This window comes from Lonchura striata, chromosome 3, assembly GCF_050655825.1.
Source record: "Lonchura striata isolate lonStrDom1 chromosome 3, ASM5065582v1, whole genome shotgun sequence".
NCBI lineage: Eukaryota > Metazoa > Chordata > Aves > Passeriformes > Estrildidae > Lonchura > Lonchura striata.
This window is the reverse complement of record NC_140705.1, coordinates 69,852,772-69,874,679: the sequence shown is the minus strand read 5'-3', so window position 1 is coordinate 69,874,679 and position 21,908 is coordinate 69,852,772. Positions and strand designations below refer to the sequence as shown.

The 21,908-nt window shown below is 38.8% G+C and overlaps 1 protein-coding gene across 5 annotated transcripts in view; it reads right to left on the bottom strand.

Moving 5' to 3' along the window:
- PCNX2 (pecanex 2) overlaps nt 1-21,908 on the bottom strand; it is a 149,766-nt gene that overhangs the window by 85,859 nt on the left and 41,999 nt on the right. For all 5 annotated transcript variants that reach the window (XM_085576784.1, XM_085576786.1, XM_085576785.1 and 2 more), the window contains 5 exons: nt 17,960-18,131; nt 14,032-14,142; nt 13,367-13,458; nt 2,804-2,913; nt 528-624 (listed from right to left, as the gene is read on the bottom strand). In XM_085576784.1, the coding sequence (XP_085432910.1) occupies nt 528-624; nt 2,804-2,913; nt 13,367-13,458; nt 14,032-14,142; nt 17,960-18,131 (582 nt within the window). The remainder of the gene's footprint in view (nt 1-527; nt 625-2,803; nt 2,914-13,366; nt 13,459-14,031; nt 14,143-17,959; nt 18,132-21,908) is intronic.

Below are 21,908 nucleotides of genomic sequence, written 5' to 3'. Positions count from 1 at the left end.
CACAGAAAGGCATTCCTGAAAAACAGGTAGCCCTAGCCATAGAAAAATAAAGAATAAGAGCTGTTTTAAACACATGTAATTCTGTGGACCAAATCCTGCTCCTCTGCAGTGCACACAGAGAGCCTGGCAGGACTGCTCACCTTTTTTGAATGCTCACTGAACAATCCAGCCTACCTTGGACACACCAGACTGCCAGACTAAAACTCTGTGCACAGAATCTGTATTAGTTCTCTGTGTACTAGGATGAAAGATGCACCACTCCCCAAGCTCTATGAGTGCACTTCTCATGGACTATATTAAATAAGCGATGTGGCAGAGCCCTTCAAAGGAGCCCTTCAGAAAAGAAAATGGCATGTATCCCCTTCTCACTGCTGTTCTCACTGTAAAGATCATCTACATGTGCTTTTAGTAACTTAAATTACTAAATGACAAGGTTTATTTACAACGAGGTTTATTTACAAGGTTCCTCAGTAGGCAAAATGGATGAGAGAACTTTGAACAGAAAGTAGTGAAAGAAAAAACCTTACCACTGATTCTCTCATTTTTTCTGGGAGTGGATCTTCTGTTGAATCTTCAAATCGTTGGCGTAGATAGTGAGGGACATATTTACATTGAATAAGGGACCTGTTCAAAAAAATTCCTAGTTAATATACCTCAGAACATGTGCAACAGATATTAATATTTCTGAAGGACAGAAGAGGAACAACAACCTCATATTTCCCTCTTCACGTATACATTAGCATTCCTATCTTTGTACAGCTGGAGATTGACACAAAACCAGCTCTACCTGTGATCAGGGCAGAAATTCCTCATCATAATCCTGAGGAGTCTCAGCAGCCCAATCAATGTGACTCAGTCATTTAGAGGAATGAGCAGAGAGGGTACTGTTGCATTTATGACTCTTAGTTCTTTTTCAGCTAAGCTGAAACCAATATGAGAGCTCTTTAGACCCATGTTAAAATGGCTAAGGAAGCCAGTTCTCTACAACCTGTATATTAATTCTCTCTTTGAGATTTATGTGCTACCTCCTCATCCATCTTGACTTTTATGCCACAGGCCATACCTTAAACACTTTTTTCCAATCTCTATAACTTCTTTTAAATAAGTTCAAAGCTGTTTAGAGAAAAAAAATCTTAAATATCTTTTTTTTAAGGACGATGCATTTTTACAATTGCACAATAAATATTTGATGTTGTACATGTATTCTTAATTTTTAGATTTTTAGGAACCATTTCAGTTGCTGAAGATTTCATTGCAAATATTATGAAACTACTAGCTAGATTTACAATTTGAAATGCACTTAATAGTTTAAGATTACTTCCTTAAAACAAAAGTTTCAAGGAAGAAAAGTTTCTGTTTTATTAAAGAGGTTCATGAACTAATGTGTCCTTTCTGGGAAGTGGGAGAAAAGGATGCATTTAAATTACTTTAGAATTGAAATAACTCACAATTTCATGCTGATTTACAATTTACCTGTGTATATTTTACACCAAAGCTAAGAACACTTCCTAATACACCACATAGCTTTACTTTCTTCCATACATAATTTCCATACTGTAATGACCAATAAACTACACACCATCCACACAAAGCTCGATGGAGGTTTCCCTGACATACATGTCACACACAGTAGGCTCTGGGTGAAGTTCAAGGCAAGACATGCAAGCAGTTCTTACTGCTTTGCCATATCAGGACCTAGCAATGTATAAATGTCAGATTCTCTGAATTTTTAGGTAAAGGATTTCTCAACTCTTCAGTAAGATTTACTGGGATGACAATTTCCTGCTAACGCTCTATATCTTTTCCTTCCTCATCAGCGTTGTTATGCTTTTTCCAAGTTTCTCTACTTGGAAAAAAATAGAATCTTGAACAGCCTAAAAAGTTCTCAACTTCCCCCTTCTCACTTCTGCATTGCAGAATTGTGCATAATGAACCTTGAGCCTCACCTCATGAATCAAAGGAGAGAACCTCTCTCTATGACAGAACCTCTCACAGGCCCTCTGCATTCTCCTAGGATAAAGCTGAGATGCCTGTGAAGCAGAATTCCAAATGGCATGCTGATACTGGTGGCACAAAACCCACTTGCTTACTTAGCCCCCAGCCATAGACGTACCTGCCCAGCTGTTTGCTGACCCCACAGCCCCTGTAAGAGCCATATATCACCATTTCCCAACTGGGAAATTCACCTTTGCTGCCCCTGAGCTATGGATCTATTGGGTCTCTCTCTCACACATCACCTCAACATGCAAATCACTATGTTGGGACTTTTCCCCTTCATCTCCCTTGTTTGCAGTGTCAGCACTTAGCATACACTTCCTCTCCTCAGTTACCTCCAGCATACTGTGTCAGAGAACAGAAGGAAGGATGGAACCTCAAACTGAGAGGCATTGCCTACTGTAGCAATACTCAGCAAGAGCTGGAATTCAGCCATCTTCCCAGAACATTAAATGTTCCTTCTACTGGTCCCACTGCTAATCAATGCACATTCTGCAACTCCAGTCGCCCAAACTCCCCTCAACTAAATCACTGTCTTCCAACCTGGCAAGCACACAACCTCCAGAGGGGAAAAATCTGCTTCAGAGATTTTGGATAGTGCTTCTTAAAGAACACCAGCCCTGCTGGTAATCTGCCTGCAGCACTTCATTCATATACAGGACTGATACCAACCATACAGACGTGGTCAGGAATTTCACCCCACCACAGTACTTTCAGGAAGCAACCCCTGGGGTTCTGAAACCCAGGCATCACTCTGCCTGCGTGCTGTAAAGAGTAATCAGCAAAAAAACATTTACAGGGAACTTACATCAGCACAGATGGGTCGCTGCTTTGTCTGCTGAGGTGATAAGAAAGTGCAACTAGCAGACCACAGAAAGCAGAGAACAGTGCTGGAATGTGCTGTGCATCCCAGGGTTCCTGAGAGGATGACAGAAAGCAAAGTTAGGAATGCAGAACTTAAAAAGCCAAAACAAGGGGGTTAAGCCATACATCATACATGCAATGTTACATGCACAACATCTACATTTGTACACCACCTACCACAGATTGAAAAAAATCCTTTTTCATATCAGAGATTACTAGTGTGAATAAACCTTGCATGTTTTGTGGTCATATTGTGCAACTCCCCTATAATCAGCAATTAGCTAGGAAACCACACGAAAGGCAGGTTTTCTTTCCTCTTCAATGAAATGTTTGAGGAAAATTCTCATTAAAATGAGATCCGAGTGAAATCAACTGCAGTGTATTTATCTACACACTAAATTGATATGCTATCACTTGACCTGTAGCCAGACTGCACGTAACAAATGACAATATCATGTAGATCAGGCACTGGGGTTTCTTTCAGACATCTTTCTGCTGCCTTGTGCATTCCACCCAGGCCCTGCCTGGATGCTAACACAGCAGAGAGAGAGAGCATCGCCACCGTGTGTGACACCCCCAAGGAGGGAAATGAGAGACAACTGAGACACTCGCCAGCACACTCTGCATATAGCTCAGATGAGAAACTCTCTCCAGGTGACTCTAACAGCTAAAACTGGCTAGAAAGAATAAGAGAAAAAATATAAATCTTAAGGAACACTTATCAAGATTAGATTTATTTGTAACATCCTCAGGTACAAATTAGGGATCCTAAGACAACTTTTGAGTCCTATTTGCAAAGAATACAAATTTCTTCTGTGAAGGACAAAAAAACTTGGAACAAATCCATTTCACTTACTAATTGTATTCCTTGCCTCCACATGACTTCTACCTGATCAGCCAAATGTGAACTCACCAGATCCTGGCATCAGAGCACTTTCTGTACAAGTTTTGAGAAGTAATGCTTGCAGGATCTGTGAAATTTCAGGCTACTGTAAATAAGACTTCTTCTGCATGGTTATCTCTTGCTTTAAAATCTTTAAAGTTAGTACCGCACTAATATTTTCAGAGGATGAAGTAGGTTTATTAGCCTTATTTTGCTCAGTTATATGCATGATTTCTTAAGTATGTTAGGAAACACTCTCATTTAGGTGCAATGAATACCTAAGACAAACTCATTTTAAGTGTTAAACATTTAAAGCATTGCAGCATGGAATTTTTCAATTTAACTGTGAAATTCTTGCTATCCTAAGAGTAGTACCAAATAAGTGAAATTTTAATCCTAAGAATCATCTTCCCCTCATCATACTACTGAAAATCACAAAGATAAAAGACAGAAGAGCCTGGTTCCATCAAACAATCCTACCCAAAATAGTAATTACAAACAAAAGAGAGATTCACATGCTATTACTTAAAGAATCCAGCACCATTTATTTGACAATTTAAACTTTACCATACAATCCTACTCTTCATTTCACTGTTCCCAGTTTTGGGGCCAAATATATTTTCAGTTAGCTTTCCCCATGCTTAGTCTCCTGTCATATTCAATCCATATCTTCAAAATACTGAAAAAAATTAAGTGAAACCACAATGTTCTGAAAATGGCTGAATCACAGCCTTTCCAAACATCTTCTGCATTTTCAGGGCAACACAATTGTGTACAGATCCTCCCAGCAGCTACTAAGTGCATGACTGCCCCTTTGCTCTGCAATTTCTTTTAAAAGCTAAATACTATCAAGAGATGAACAACATTGTTGATACTGAAATCTATCAGAGGCCAATTTGAAAAATCATTCCACCTTCTTTCTACTATAAAGCTGTACACAGCTGAATCCCCACATTAACATCTCAGGAACTCTATTTCCATATTTTCTGCATATTACACATAGCTTCTGCATTTGTCTGGTCTGTGCTCCATGTCCAAACTGTCATTGTCCCCTCAAAACTCACATGTCAGGGACCCAGGAAAGCAGGTAGGATAGGCATCAATATTCACTATGTGCCTAGAGAACAGGATTTTCTAGAAAAATGCTACACAACGTTGTAGAAAAGATGAGAATGAACAAAGGTGTAATTTCTCCAGTATCAGTGTGATGTACCCTCTCCCATTTTGTCATTTTCCTACCCCACAAATGATGACTGTTAGTTTTAAATTTAAAAAAAAAAAAAATATATATATAATTGCTAATTGAACAATGATTCTCCTCAGTGGGAAAACAGGACTGACAGGTTTTACTCTTGGAAGCTTGTCATATGAGACAGGGACTTTCACCTCTTAGTTCACCTCATTGGGATGAGGTGACATTTAGTGCTTTCATATATGGTTTTGGCTTCAATGCAAACACTCACGTAGTCATTTTTAAAACAAGTGAAACAGACTTATAGGTTTAAGGATGAAAACCGTGAGTTACAACAGACCCAGTGGTGGGAGTGGAGGTGTTCCATTCCAACCACAGTATTGCCTAATCCCAAAACAATCCACTAAAAGGGGAGATAAAGGTGTCTTTGAACTTATGAGCCTTTTAGCACTGCTAGAGGTAGGAAGGCAAACATATTTTTAAATAGTAGTGCTAGTAGTTTTCTGTCCCACATTATTTATCCTTTTTACTTCTTTCTTCTCCTAAAAAACCCGCACGTAACACACTTATCTTTCAAAGATATGTTCAAATAAATCATATGTTCTTCTCCAGAGGCAAAGAGTGCTCTGAACAGAGAACCAATTATGCTGAGTAGAAATTCTTGTTACTTTTTCTGTTGTTTTGTTTTTTGTTGTTTTTTTTTTTTATTTCAGAGTATTCCTCTCAGTGGTGACTTTGCAGATTGCTGCAGTGACAGCATCACTGAACACAAGGCATTGGCATAGTGGCTGGGTTTTTAAACATGGAGATTAACTCCAGCTGGTCTTCACACACCTGGATTTCCACTGTCCCCATTTCATCACTATATACAGAGTCAGACAATGGCTTGGGTTGGAATGAGCCTTTAAAAGTCACATAGCCTCTTGTGCAATTCCATTAAGCCTTCTTGGCTCTTTCTCCTTACCCCCACACGGCTGCTTCATCATGGATCTGTGCCAGTGCTCACATATCAAGAAATAAGTGGGAAGGGCTGACAGTCAACCATTCCACCCGTGACAGTAAAGATGGAAATAAATACCTATTTCTGAAGATCTAAAACACTGACTTTCTGAAAGAGATCATAAAAGGGAATCCTCTTCACCCCCAAAAATATGAGCAAATAGTAAGAACTTGTTCTCTACAAGGCTAACTATAACCTTAACACCATATTACCATGGATACTCCTCTTCAATAAAAAGTAACAACCAAAATATGTGAATTACTGAACCTCATGTTATACAGAATTAAGACAAGTTCTAGGAAGAGATGCCCACCAGCCTTATCTTCCCATCATCCAGGAAAACAAAGCATTACTTTCCCAGATGATCTCCAAAAACATGACAAGTGATAAGTTACCAGAATACAGGTATCACTGCCCACTCCAAGTAACACTAGCCCTCTTTCTCTGCAATTGCTGCTATCTTGGACTGTATTTTCCTTGATGAAATTTAAAATTCATGAAGACTGGGTTGATATAGGGGTGTCCATGTGTGTCTACATACAGCACCTTACTGTGGTGAGGTGATCCCAGTCTGTGACTGGAATGCCTTGGCTAAAAAGCAAGAGGAGCAGCAGCTTCAGGCAGGAAGCATGAATACTCATGTTTCACACTATTGTGAGTTTATCCTAAAGAAATAGTGCAGATTTCTACATTCCTGTACAGTGACATCCAGTGAGAGCAACCCTGGGCCATGTTGGATTCCATAGGCATAATTTCTTTTTTCTATCTGGAAAATAAGTTGTTATACACAGAAAACTAAGATCATAACTATTGAAGTTATGTCTACAGTGCAATACTTGAATATGGCTGCTAAACTTCACTTACTGAAAGCCATGGTATCGAGGAATACTCTCCAAAATTAACACCCCTAACAGCTCTTGCTTGTACCTCAGGGGCTTATAAACTAGAGAAAAAAAAAAAAAAAGCCTCCAAAACCACCAAAAACCAAAAGGACTGAGTATTCTATGCAGCAGAAATAAAGGTGTCCAACAATATTATACTTTTGGTTTGGTCACTTACATATACAGGAATTCTCTCTATACACATGAACTCATTCACTGCTGTCTAGAGATTTATTTGGGCAGTCTTAGGAGATTGAAGAAGATGTATTCTTGCAACTCTTTCCCACCATAAACCCCTAAGACAAATATTTCAAAATTCTTAGTACACAGATGAAGACTGCATCACTGAAGAAAGGAAGGAAGGAGAACTGTTATTCTGATTAATGAGTTTCAAACTCATTAAATAAACCAAGCTACATCAATGTGAGCTGAGAAGGGTTTAAAATCCACACAGGATTTTTAGTAACTGTCCATTGAAGCAATAAATAAGCCACCAGAAAGCACTTTCTTCAGGTATGAGGTAACGGAAACTATGTAACTTACACTTCAAATAATATACTTTTACATAGAGCTGGAAAAAGCTGGTGTGCCACATATGAATACATTCACATCAGTTTAATTTTTCTGACCCAAGTCCAAAACTCTGATTTTTTTTTTCCAGGCTGATTAAGATAAACTGCAAGTTCCATACACACACCAAAAAAAAAAAAAAAAAAAAAAAAAAAAAAAAAAAAAAAATCTGGATGAAAAGTAATTAACTGGTTCTGGATACATTTTAAATCCAAATTAACTGATATGAACAGAAGGCAGAAGACAAGGACTGCTGACTGATTCCAGAAACATTCAGGGATGTGCTCTTCTGCCCCACAGCAAAACCCTGGAACACTAAAGACTGATATCAGGACGGCTAAATTCCAAACCAAATATTTGTAAAAAAAGAGGGCACACCTAACTTATTTTAAAACATCTCTTAAATATTTGGGCATAGACCTCAAAACAGATGGAGCAGGAGACAAAAATCAGTACATTAGGAAACTCTAGTCAAGTGAAAAAGATGGCACAGAAATTCCCATGTCTCCAATCTGATGGATGCAATATCTGAAAAATAAGAACACCTCCTCCTAGAAAAAGAGAAAACCCTTTTGCATATCAAAGCTAAGGTAGCTATTAGAGCTGCCAATTTCTGTTCAAGATTACAGAATTGAAGATGAGATCAAAAATAAAGCCTGGCTGAAGTGAACTCAGCTTAAACAAAGCTCAGTTACCAAAGAGCTTTAAAAAAAGGAGTGAGCTGAAAAATTGCTGCTATTGGAAGAATCCAAGGAATGAACAAAAGAGCTGATAAAACCATGGTTAGGATTTAGAGTTTTGTATTAAGCAAAAGTAAATGAAAGTTCACAGAACACCTGGAAAGAACTGGATAAGGAGTGATGATATTAAACAGAGGTCTGGGAGATAACGACATTTCAGAGCAAGCAGGAGAAACTCAGGTTTTTGCACTTCAGAATCTAAGACATTTACCTACATACTCACCTGAAACCAGGTTTACAGTATTGTTATATGCAAGGATGGATAAGCAGCAGTGTCCTATCACTCATGATAAAAATGTGTGGCGGGGTAAGGTTTATGAAGAGATGCTCTACAGTACCTCAAAGCTGTAACCAAACCACCTTTACATCTCTGGGATAGCACAACAGAAATCTATCCATGTGACTTCACATCATCACCACAGGGAACAACTTCTGCACCAGCCAGGGCAGACAAATTTGCAAACCTGTTCCACTCACAATATGCTGCTTTCACTGACAGCAGTGATAAACTGTCCTGTCCATCAGTCCTCAAGGCTTCAAATACACAGACAGAGACCAGCTATTTTGTGCTCATGGTTTTTATGGAGAAATTATCTGTTGTAATTTCAGATGCATTACTCTGTACTTCCTACTGTGACCAATTTTGGGTTTCTTTTTTACGTGACAGCTTTACAGAAAATGAAAACTGATCATCCCAGCAGTAGCACCACGAGAGGAGGTCCTGACAAACTGCAGACCCACAGCTCCTCCACACCAATATCAAGCAAGGGCAAAGCTGCTCAGGAGCACTCTGAAGATGGGAGCCATTGCCTGGCCACAGCAGCTGGGACTCGTTTGCTTCCAAGTCACCACTGAAGAACACAGTCCTTTTTCTCCTCCAAGTGTCCAAGTCACAGAACACACAAAGGTATCATCATCTTGAAAAGAGTTTGTTCCTGCCCTGGTGACAGACAGTCCCTTATTTTAGTTGTGTCAAAGTGCACATTTGGCCACATAAAAAACACCCCAGGTCTGCCAGGTAAGCAGTGTGCAGCCACTCCCCAGAACATGTCATGTGCCTGTGATGGGACATGACAGCAGCCTGACACCTCACCCAACCCGCACCCTCGCCGTTCACACAAGACTACAGATCTGTCCATCCTTTTTTAGGTGCTATGTGCATTCTAGCCATGAGAGAGAAAGATTTCTGGTCATGTGGTGGCAAGGGCACTGCAAGGTCACTCGGAAAGAGTGACAGGGTCAGATGAACCTGTCGGATGTGCCAAACATTGTTTGCAGGTCACAGGATGAACTCTCAACTGAGAATACTGTGTCATAGTTTTCCTCAGGCAACTTACCTGAATGAAAATCCATGAGAATTAAGTTAAACTGGTAAGTTAAACTTAGGTTAAATGACATGTCTATACCACAGCTCCTTTTTCACAAAGGCTCTCAGTTGGTTTTGTACAATTCAACAGTAAAATCAGTCTGGACAAGACACAGGACTTCAGCACAGGCCTGCTAGTCTCAGTTTTCAGGGCTTATATTCACATGCTGAAAGGTACCTTGAGTACTTACACAGTTCTGTGGACATACCCCAAAACAATTCCTATGTCCTTATTTTCTAAAGCTGAAGTTCTAGAGCAAACAATTAATCACTGTAAATTTGCTACTCAAAATGAATTTCAAAATCTGAGCACAACAAAAAATCAAACTATTGTATGTATATATAGCTTATGCTCTAAAAAAGAACAAGAAAAACTCACTTAAGAACGCAGGTTAATTATAAAATAAAAAATAGTTTTATTTTAATAAAAACCAAAACAAATACAGTAAATTCCAAATTAATTTCTTCAGGATTAATGTATTTCCTTTCAGAATACTTAATGTACACAGAGAAAGCAGGTAACATCCTGTAAGAATATAACACCCTGCAAGAATATAACTAGAATGCAAGAACCACTTAAGGAAGGAAAGAATCACGCCTGATACCACTGGAATGTTCTTCAGGCTGGACATTTGAAGTGAGCAATTGTTCACCAGTAAATAGCACAAAATCACTTAGAGATCCATTCTCCTCTGCAATTTATTTCAGGAAATAGAACTCTGGTAGTTACACCTGCTGAGGTGTAAGATGTTCTGCCAATAAATATAGTTGACATTTGAGGATGCTACATTTCAGCCAAAACAACACATTTTGCAACCCAGAAATCCTCTGCCAAATAGAATCTATCATGTTTCCCTGCTCTGAAAAAATTTGATTATGGTGATTTTTTTTTGCTCTGTTGGTTTTGGCAAACTGATCAAAATGATCAGAGTAAAATAAGAATAAAAATTAAACAACAGCTATAAAGTGCAAGTACAGAAGAGACATTCCTTTTAGCTTAAAGAAAACCGTGTTACCACTGTTGTGCAAACACCTCTGTGAAACATACTACAGCATTTGTTCATTTTTGAGTTAAACTCTGCAATTTCTAGCACACCAGAAGTTAAAATCTTCACTTGATTGAGATAATAAATTGATGCTCACTAGTTATCAAAACAGCTTGAGGTACTTACAGGGGTATTAGACCACGTTTCACAGTGGGCTCTACTCAGGATCAGATTAAGCCCATTCCTACTCTTCCTCTATCAACCAAATAATCATTCTCTTGCAACATTACAGAAATCAGCTCAAAATAAAAAGCTCTGGACCTGATTGAAGAACAAGAGGGTTTAACACAAGTGCCTATTTCATAACTTCTAGAAGAAAAAATGTATAAAATTTCAAGCACCCTGGCAGACTGAGATTATGAGCTGAAGCAAGAGGAATCATCTTTACATGCTTTAAATTAACCTTCTCAGAAGTGCCTTTACTGGAACGGTGCCATTAAAATTCAAATTAACTCTAACTTCTGTGTGAACAGAAAGTCTAAACTTAATATTAGTAATTTACAACAGATATCTTGTAAATCTTTCACAGCACTCAACTTCAGGGTAGCATTAAAAGCATATTTCTAAGCAGTTTGAAGCCTAATCCACAAGGAGATTGCTTATCTACAGAGCCACCTGCATGCTGTAATTTAAAGTATTATACTGAGAAAAGAGTATGTAGGCTATTTTAAGTGGCTTTTTTCCCCTACTGTTTACAAAAAACATTCTTGAAGTATCCATAACGCAACTTCCCTACCCTCAACTAGTGAATCACTATCTACCAATTTTAGGAATAAAAAAAAAAAAAAAAAAAAAAAAAAAAAAAAAAAATTCCCCAGGTGTTAGCCTGTTTAACAGTAGTTTAACACCTGCCTTCCATGTAGTTCTTTCCATTTTCATAATTGTTTCTCATCCCAGTCACCCATTTTCTCTCTCTGTTCATCCTTAAGAAAAGCCTCCTTCTCCCTCCCAGCTGCCAGTTTCCAAATCATTAATGCAGACAGAAAACAGTAGTAGGAGTACTGGCTACTTCTGCAGGAAACTGCACAAGCAGCAGTTAAACTTTGTAGCATCAATCACACAGCTGGGTCAGCTCTAACCAATACAACTGAGAAAGTGGGTGAGCCAGGTGACAGGAGACTCCCTGGGAGAACATCACACATTCAAAGACATTTAATTTCCAGTGTCTTAACATAGCAGCTGAGTTGCTGTAATTTGTTTTGTAAGGACTCAAGCAGCCAAAAGTCTTTAACACATTTCACCTTCCTGTTGGGAGTGATTAAGAACACACAGCCAGCTCTGATCATCTACAGGTAACCATTAAGGCATTATAATTGTCCTTTGATTTAAGGCTTGTATTGAAAATTTCAAGTGAAAAATTATTGAAAGCCACTGTAGAAATGCTGATGTTCCCAGAAGAATTCCCTTAAAGGAATACTTGAGTGCCCCTCCCATCTGTATAAATTGCCAGCATGGGTGCTGACATGATAGACACAGCCTTGGCAGCTGCAGAACCTATTGGGTTCTCCACGTGTGCTGTACATGTGCCACCACAAAGCCTCCTCTGACATGTGCCCACAAGATGTCATGGGCAGCCTGTCAACCACAGCACATCCTGCTGCACCCCTGCATGGACACTGACAGCATCCAGCCCTCAATGAAACTCTGCCAAAAGGCTTTCCTCTTAGAGAATACATATTCTTACAAGTCTAACACAAAATACGGGTCTTGCTGTCACTGGGAATTTTACAGCTGACTTAAACGCAGACAAAATTTCACTGTCATTTTTAAATGTCCCATGCAGAGGACATGGGCACATTAAAAAAAAAAAAATAAAAAGCTTTAGATTGAATATTGTCCAAAACTGGGCATCACTAGTAAGGGAACCAGTCCTGTGCCAGCATAGAAAGCTGTGGCACACCTGCATCCTAAGCACCATACACAACTGACTCTCCAAATCTGAAGTTAAGAGCAGAGCAAGGGAAGGCACAGAGCAGGGTGAGAAACTTAGCTACCTCTGAGTAAGCAGCTGCTTTACAGGGAGACATGAGAAAGGCTGGGACTCTTCAGTTTAAAGACATGGCAAAACTGTAAGGGCAGCAGATGAAAAGAATGCAGACGAGGTTTTCCACAAATCCTACAATACTAGGCATCAGGTGAAATTAGCATATCAGCCTAAAACTAATGAAGGGACACCATTGCTTTGCACAGAGCACAGTGAACATCTAGAATTTGCTGGCACAAAACTGTGGAGTCAGAGAGGACCAGCACATTCAGGAAGGGACCTGACAAATTCACAGACACCAAATTATAAGCACAGTCTCCAACATCCTTAGTGTAACAATTGTGGGATATTAGGGGGAAAAGTGGCAAACCCAGTCATCTGGCTAGAATTAAATTCCTAAATTGCATTTCCCTGTGGATGCAGACACATTATTTACTTAGATGGTCCACTGGTTGCTCAACATTTAAAGTTCTTAGGCATATTGGTATGAAGCAAAAGCCTTACCAGGAATTAAAAGCAAATTTGGCCTGGCTATGCAGGTCAACAGAGACTGCAGCTTTTTGAGTCAAGATTGCTGTTTATGTTTGCAGAGAAAATTCAGTGGCTCATTTCACACTGATACATATAAGACGCAAATAATCACAGGTATTAGAGACGCGTTAAAAATTGCTGTTACAGTTTTGGTCTGTTTCAGTGTAACTAACATGCAGAAACTGAAGCATGGTTTGCAAAGCTTATCTTGGTAAGCAACAACAATGTAGGACCAAACAAAGCTAGTCTCCCTAGATTACATCAATTTCCAGCTTGAAATTTTGAATTATTCCAGTGCTGTTTTTCTGGCTTACCTTCACTGCACTGAAGCAGAAGGCATAAAGGACAATCAGAACAACAAAGCTTCGGGAAATGCTGTACAATGCAGACACGAACCCAGCAGCAGCTGAAATAGAGACATGTGGGAAGTGGGAAGAAAGAGGAACTTTATTTCTGACCCAAACTAAGATGACAGTGTAGATGCATCTCAGTCTTCCCAGCTACTTAAACTATAATGAAAAACAAAAAAAAACCCACTACCAACAAAAAATCTCGATGCTTCATCTCTCAAGGGTCTTCTTTAATCTCTGACTGAAATAACAAAAAAAATTATCACACATCGCGTGTCTTGTCAATATGCCTTTCTGTGGTAAAATGCAAACTTTTTTTCTAGATGTTAACAGAAAAAGAAAGTTAAAGGGTTTTTTTTTAATAAATATAGTAAATATTCACATCACATATGCCTGGAAAGAGCTCTTTGATATCAACCATAATTTGCAACTTATAGTTTTAAAAACTTGTATACAACTTTTAAAAAGCAGAAAGAAATCTAATCAAGAGAGCCATATAAGTATTCACCCCACTGTTAGATGAATACTATTAGCTGTTTGAACTTTAAAATGCACTGTGCTATGTAACATGCAATAATATGTTCTGATTTGAGATTGTAAGCCCAGAAAGATGGCAGATGGCTACTTACCAGAACCACCAAAAAGCAACATATCTATTTGTTCCAAAAGATATATGCAGAAGGTATTGATTTGAGGGAAAAGTCCAAGAAGAGAAATTGCAGGAAAGCAATATAAAAACACTAAGGAAAAAAAAAAAGTATTTTAGAACACAGCCACACATCTTATATATGGAAAATAAAGAAATATGCATAAATAAGAAATTGCTGCAATAAATTCTGAAGATTATTGAAGTGAGCATACCTTAACCTTACCAGCAATAATTACACTTTCTTCCTCATGTATTCAAATAAATAATGCCATTTTATATATAAGAAACTAAAGCTCAAAGTTAACCTTCAGATTGATTTTGGATAAAAACAGTGGCAGAAAAAATAGCATTGTATAGCCTCCTTACTGTTTCTCAAATCCTTGCAAGCTTATATTTGTCCCTTTCAAAGTAGAGAAACTTTAATTTGCAGACTTTGGAACTTCTTCCTTGAATCTGAGATGGTTCAAGAACAGCTACAACAATTCAATATAAACAAAAAAAATTTAATGGCTAAGATCTGAAATATCTTGACTATCACAATATCCTGCCTCTCCCAGCAATCAAGAGCAGACACTTATAGCAGCTCCTAAAAATGGGGAAAACCTATAGTGAAGCTTCTCCAGAATATTCCACCTGCTTCCAGCACAATGCACTTTAACAGTAGTAAAAGAACATTAAAAACAGGAAAGAAACTCGGGGGTAAAACCCAGTCTTACAGCTTTACATACTCTCTTTCTGAACAGAAATGCTAATTTTAATGCTACTTTTAATGGCTGCCTCATAGACAAGGAAAAGGAGGAGTCATAATTCAGGTAATCATGCTGCTAGTCTTAAACTCTGTTTACTTCCAGCAGTCCTCCTCCCCATTAATTCACTCTCAGGTCCACCACAGAAAATGCTCTCTAGCAAAGCATCTAAAACACACGCTTGACCCAAGTATAAACATTCACGGATACACACACATAATCACATTAATCAACATTTATCATATTGTTAATCATATTCTTACTACTTCATTGTACTAGCTCCACAATGTTCTGCATGGCAGAGAGTGTGTCAGCCACTCTTCCTTGTAAACAAGTATGTCTTTCTTACTTCAGATCCTAGGAAGCCTGCAGTTTCCTCCTATTCATTCTCATAAAAAGCAAATTAAACAAATCACTAGAACTACTTACTCCCCATTCCCCCCAGTCAGATTTTTGAGAAGGAAACAAAAGGATTTGTGTTCTTTGCTGAATGCTAATTTCACATCTGTCAGCTCATCTTACTAAGGCATCTTGTGCTAAAAGGAAACAACACACCAAGGTTGACAGCTTTTATCTTCACTGTATTATACAATACTGCTACCTAAAACTGCAAATCTTGCTGAGAAAGCCCAACACAGGGGAGAAAACAACATACTCAAGTGTTTAACACAGACAGCACTCACTTAAGTATACTTGGATTCACAATGCACCTTCAACACTACTTCCCACTACTGGCACAAATCATCCACATGTAAGAAAATGAGGAAATGCTCTCTTCTCAGTGTTTTACATAAAAATGCCAATATTAAATTCTTCTTCCTCTGTTACTCTGCACATTTTTAGATATTCCACCAAGTCATGCCAAGCCAATCAAGGATCACTCTTGAAGACAGGCAATGGCACAACAGAAAACTGCTCAGCAGGCCATGTGGTCCCATGATGGATTAACTATCTCAAAAACACTCTGCTGAAACTCTCAGGAGATATTGTTCTTTGAGGAAAGGACTTGCAGAACTGCCAGAACTCATCTTAGACTACAATTAGCACAATCATCACCAATTCAAAATAAAACAGAATCAGATCATAAGTAGATTGAAAATAAATGAACATGTTAAAAACCATGTTTCATAAGTAATTAGGTTAAATTACACATCTAACAAATCTGCAATTATTTCTTTTATGACCTTGCTTCAAGACTTTTATCAAGAGTATGATATGCAGCATCGCACTAGCTCTTTGGTATGTTCTATAATTTACATGGCTTTTGCTTTCTACCATAATAAGCACCTGAAATAAAAGACTTTTTCTTTCCTTGGTAGTTACAACACAATGTCAAAAATTCTTTGATTTCCAAACATATCAACTACAAATACCACAATAAATTCTGATTAAAATATAAAGAATCACCATATGATGATAGACCAATAAAAAGATATAAAAACTACCTAGCAAATATGCAGAACTGCAAGACAGTTAGTAAGACTTTACTGGTATTTGGAGCCACCAACTTCCCTCATTATTTTATAGCAAAAGAAAATAGTTCTATACCTTCATTACCTAAGAGAATCTACACTAGAAGTGCAGCAAGATGCCACAGGATGCCAGACTGCCATGGCTTACAGAGATCACTGCACTGTGACCAATTGCAAGGATTCACAGCAGCCAGAAGTTAGGGCTCCCATAGAGACAAAGCAAGGAAAAGCCAAAGCACAGCACCAAACATCACTTGCATCGAGACACCGTTGCAAAACAAGAACAGGGACAAGCAAAGGGAAAGGGTCTCTTCTCCCTTTCTCATTTAACACATGCCAGCTGGGGAGATGAGCCTTTCTTTCCTCTCTCCCCCCCACCCCCCTCCTGCTTCAAGAACATGCTCTGCCATCTCTTTTGAGACCAGCCAAAATTAACACATTTATAACCACACTTTGTTTTCTTATGCTGGTTGCTATAGTTTTTCATTTATCTCTATCCCAAGTGTCATCTAGAATTCCTGTTGAATTATTTATCAGCATTTTTACTGCTCACCTTTGACAGACAGAGAAAATAAGATGTAAGGAGAAACTTAAATGAGACCAAAGGAAAGCAATGAAAGAAGCTAATCAACATAAGTGAGATGCAGCTCTTCACATTCCCATGTTTCTGATGAGAAGAACTGGGAGGCATAGTACCCTTGTTAAGGACCAGGAGGCTTTCCTTGAAATAGTATGCCTTTCAGGCAGTAAGTCTGACCTGCATATGGCAAAAAGCAAGTACAACAGTCACAGGTGAACAAAGACCTTGAAAGTCATAAGCAATACCACAAATATGGTTTCCTTCTGCTACAGTAGGGTCTCTTGGTTCTAAATTCACAAACCAGTAGGCCATCTTTGGTTCACTACAAGACAGCTTTCAGGGAAATTTTCACAACTTTTACAGTAAACCTCACATTTCCTCACTTTGTACCTTAACAGAGTTGCACTATTCATGGGAGTCCAGTCCAGTACTTGAATCTGTGGCTCAGCTGATGCAACATCACAGTTAGAGACTGTAAGTGTGCTGTGCAACAGGAAGAAGTGTCCTGACAGAATAGGGTAATATCAGCTGTGGCCACTCCAGACCAGTACCAAGGGATCACCACACCTGTCTTGGGGCAATATCTGAATGTCCTCAGCAGCCTCAGAACATGATTCTAGAAGGAAACGGGTTGAAAGAGCTACTGCAGAGTGGCTGCTCCTCACTAACTGGTCACATAGACAGTCTGATTAAACAAAACTAAGATAAAGCACTTTCTTTGTGATCAGAAGATTCATGTCCATCTGAAGAACTGGCATGGATTAGCTTCCAGGCATTAAATTTAAAACTCAAGTTATTCTGCAGTAACTGCTCCACACAGACAAGCCATTACACAGATGAACAGCATTTCACAGATGATGATTTTTGCTAATAACATCAGCGACTTTTAGTTTTCTATGGAGACATTTCTATGAGCCTCATTTCATTAAGAACTCCTTTTACATGAGGGAAGGTTGACAGCTGCCCCCGCCCCATCTTAAGTCATTCCAAATGTTTCTGTCAATTTGACTTCAGGTTGTGCCTCCATAACTTGCATTTGATTGCCAGCATGGGAAAACATAGACTCACACTTAATTCCTTTTTGCAGTCCTAGGAAAAATATTGACTCACCTATTACATGGTCTCTGGCTGACTGGAGAGACCTGGGTGAGAAGAGCTTCAGGCCATACATTGTAAAAACAGGAGGATTTGTGTCTTTAGATCCAGCATCTAGCAGCAAAATAAGGCCACACAATATACAAAAATATACAGGTCTGCTGTAGATTATGATTTTATTGTGTCCCTGGAAGAAAAACCAAAAAGTTAAGACTTTTATATTCATTCTTCTACTGCATGCACTGCATTAACTTGAAGAGAGGGTCAGGGGTCAGACAAAATATTTTAATGGCTTATGCATAATAATTAGTAATGAAAATGTGACAAGGTATTTAATTTTCTCCAGAGGAGACTTTCAAAAGATACAATGAGCAGTTAAGACTGACTCCAGCAACCATTTATGCTTTTAAAAACCTACCCTTCTGGACCTTTCAAAACTTACTAATTCCAGAAGCTGTCCTTTTCTGTGGAGAAGAAAACCTCAATCTGTCTGAATCTTTCTTTTCAGTAGAAAAATAATTTTTCTCTACATGTATTTTATTTCATTGAGCATCTGCTTCAGGTGGCTTGACTTTTTTTTTTTTTACTTTATGAAATATAAAATTAATTTTATTTTTAATTGACTCCTGGGAAGAAAAAAATATAATTGAGCATATCCCTAGAGGCATGGGGATGGATTTTTCTTCACCAATTTAATTTTTTTGTTTCTTTGAACCACTTGACAGCAAACCAGCATACCTTCTGAAGGGGGTGACACTCATCAGCAGTTTCTGGTCTGCTTTCATGAGCACTTTGAAATTATGATCCAAAGGAATTAGGATGCAGAAAGAATCTCATCTGATGTCTTTCACACACATCTCTCAACACAATTGATTCCCACTAATCCTACAAAACACTGTTGTGGGGCTGCAGGCCAGGGAACTTAACACACACTTAAGAAGAACCTTAATAGCTCTCCTGGTAGCAAACTTAAGAGTAACTAAGACATTTTACACAGTGATGAGTCAAAAGATTCCTTGAGTGTGAAAAGCCAGAAGCAAAGTGACAAGAATCCAAGTTTGCCTTGCTTAAAGCTGCCATGCAACTGTACTTATTTGAAAAACGTAATTGGAGTATAATAAAAGATCATGTCTTTTTTTGAACCTACTTACTGACTTGAAAGTCTGTAAAGTCTTGAAAGTATGGCTGAGTTTCTTTGGCTGCCAGCCAAGCTCGAATGTTAGATTGCTATTAAATGATCTGTACTCTCTTTTGGGATCAATCGGTTAACAAGGTGGCAGATTACAGGGAACTGGTGGGCTTACATCGTGCCTCACATCCATGGAATATGAATAAAGTCAGGGACACAAATCCTTACTCTTTAATCAATTTCAATTTTACTACTGCTTTTTTTTAGTAGGACACATGTCCACAAAACAATCCATGGAGAATTATAAATATAAAAATACTACTTTAAAAAATAAAAATAATTTAGGCTATTATTTTCTGGCCTTTTTTAAACTAGAGTTCATTTACGTAAAATGTGAGCTGTGCCTTAGGAAAAGAGACTAATAAATACACACCTAGACAATTGCTTAATACTTTATATTCTGACATTCACTTGAGGCTGTTTTATCGTGATCACATTCTGTTACACTCTTGTCTTACCTCTTGAACCATGGAAGCCAGTTTTATCTTTGCACGGTGATTATTTGAAGGTAGCTGGGTAAGACAGAGTTGATGACTACAAGCCCAGAGGTTTAACTCCACACACCTTGCAGTTCCATGCAGAACACCAACATACTCAATTAGGATTACAGGGCATATTTAACCCTGACTTCTAAAGAAGTTTATGGTGTGCTAGGTGAAGAGCTGGCTGAAGGGTGGGCAGAGATCAAAGAGCTGCAGTGAAAGGAGCCACATCTGGCTGGACCCATCAGCAGTGAAGTTCCTCAGGGCTGAGTTTTAGAGCCAATTCTGCTTAACAGATTATCAGTGATCTGCACGTAACTGAATGCAGAATTTAGCAAGTTTGCCAAAGATACCAACCCCAGAGGTGCTGTTGATTCTGTTGAGGGTCAGGCTTTGCAGAGGGAACTAGACAGACCGGAACACTGGGCAGTGATTAACAAGATGCAATGCTAGATCCTGCTCCTAGGATGAAGTAATGCTGGGCACAAGAGTAAATTGTGAGATGAGTAGCTGGTAAGCAGCCCTGCAGAAAGGGGCCTGGGGGTGCTGCTCACCAACAGGTTCAATGTGAGTCCGCTGTGAGTGCCAATGGCCAAGAGGGAAAACTGCATCTGGAGTGCATCAAACACAGCAACATGAGATGGTCAAGAGGTGATTATCCTGCTGTACTGGTGCAGCCCCAACTTGAGTGCTGTGTGCTTTGGGCCTCACAATTCAAAAAGGATGTGAAGGTCCCTGAAGGCATCCAGAGGAGGCCAACAAAGCCGGTGAAATCATTGGAAGCAATGTCCAATAAGGAGCAGTTAAGGACTTCGGGCTTGTGCAGTTTGGAGATGACAAGGTTGAGGAACAACTTCATTGCTCCCTACAGGCTCCTGAGGAGGGGAAGTGGAGAAGGTGGTGCTGATCTCCTGTGCCATCCAGGGACAGGATATGTGGGAATGGCTCTAAGCTGCATCAGGCAGGAGTATTTCTTTTGAAAAGGTGGTCAAACACAGGAACAGGCTTCCTAGAGAGGTGGTTGATGCCCCAAGGCTGTCAGTGTTTAGAGGAAACATTTGGACAATGCTTTTAACTTTTTTTTGACATTTGGGCAGCCTGAAGTGGTCAAGGTAGTGCCACTGGATGATCATTTAGGTCACTTCTATCTTAGAATAGAATAGACTAATTCAATCCTCTTACAATGCTGACTACAGTAATGCCACTCACAATTGAGGAAGCAGATTCCAGAAGTTTTCTGAAAGCTGCAAAATGTGAGCAAATACTACCTTCCCTGTTTTTCAGGTGGTCATGGTGACTAATGAGACAAAACCTTGAAATCTTTCTAGAATCTTATCAACAGAAGCAAAGCAATGCAGCAGCAATGCACTCAGAAGGGCTCAGAAGCTCTTGCACTACTTGGGATGAGCTCAAACTGATTGAGCTTCCTAGAGCACAGCAAATACTCCAGTCCCCACCTCTGGGGAGCAGGCAACACAACACAAGAAAGAGGAACTGCTGCAAGTATTAATGTGGTATTTCACTGTCATTTACATGCCTCATGTGAGGGGCATTATTTGGAGCAGGACTGGTTTGAGGGCAACAGTGGACACCTTCTGGGAAAGAGAGGATCACTTCCCAAAAGTCACAGCCAGGGAATAGACATTACATTTAATTTTTTAAGGTTTTAGAAACAAACAAACAGAAAACAAACAGAAAAAAAAGCAAAGCCCTCCTGTACCTGCCACTGACCAACAAGGCTAGGCAGCCTTCACCAAAATGGGCATGTGGCATTATTTAACGAGGTATTTTAGATATAAAGGGTTCATTTTGTTTTACTAGACAAGCACACCAGATTTTGACATGCAAAACTGATTTAACCTTGGTGAAATGACTCCACTCTGCATTCTTGTTTACAAGAATTTAAATAATGAAGCAGAATTCCTTTTATATTTTACATCTCATTCATTAAACAATCTTCTTTTTCCTTCACTAATAAAAATATCAGCAAAAGCTTTTCCTTTCCCCTAGTCTGCTAAAAAAAATCACTTTTTTATGTCCATGTGTCTCATTAATATGTTTCAGACACACAATCACATCTTACCAACACAGCAGTGATGCATCTCCTATTTCTAAAAAAAATATTAAGACTTTCAACAAAGAATAATTCCACAAACGCTTCCAATCACTACAACAGCAGTTTTGACTGCAAAGCATTTTGATAGCAAAATTTTAGAATAGTTTTTTTTTTTTTTTGCTTGTTTGTTGGTGCATACATGTAAAAGGAGAAAAACAGAAGGCTTTTATATAAAAC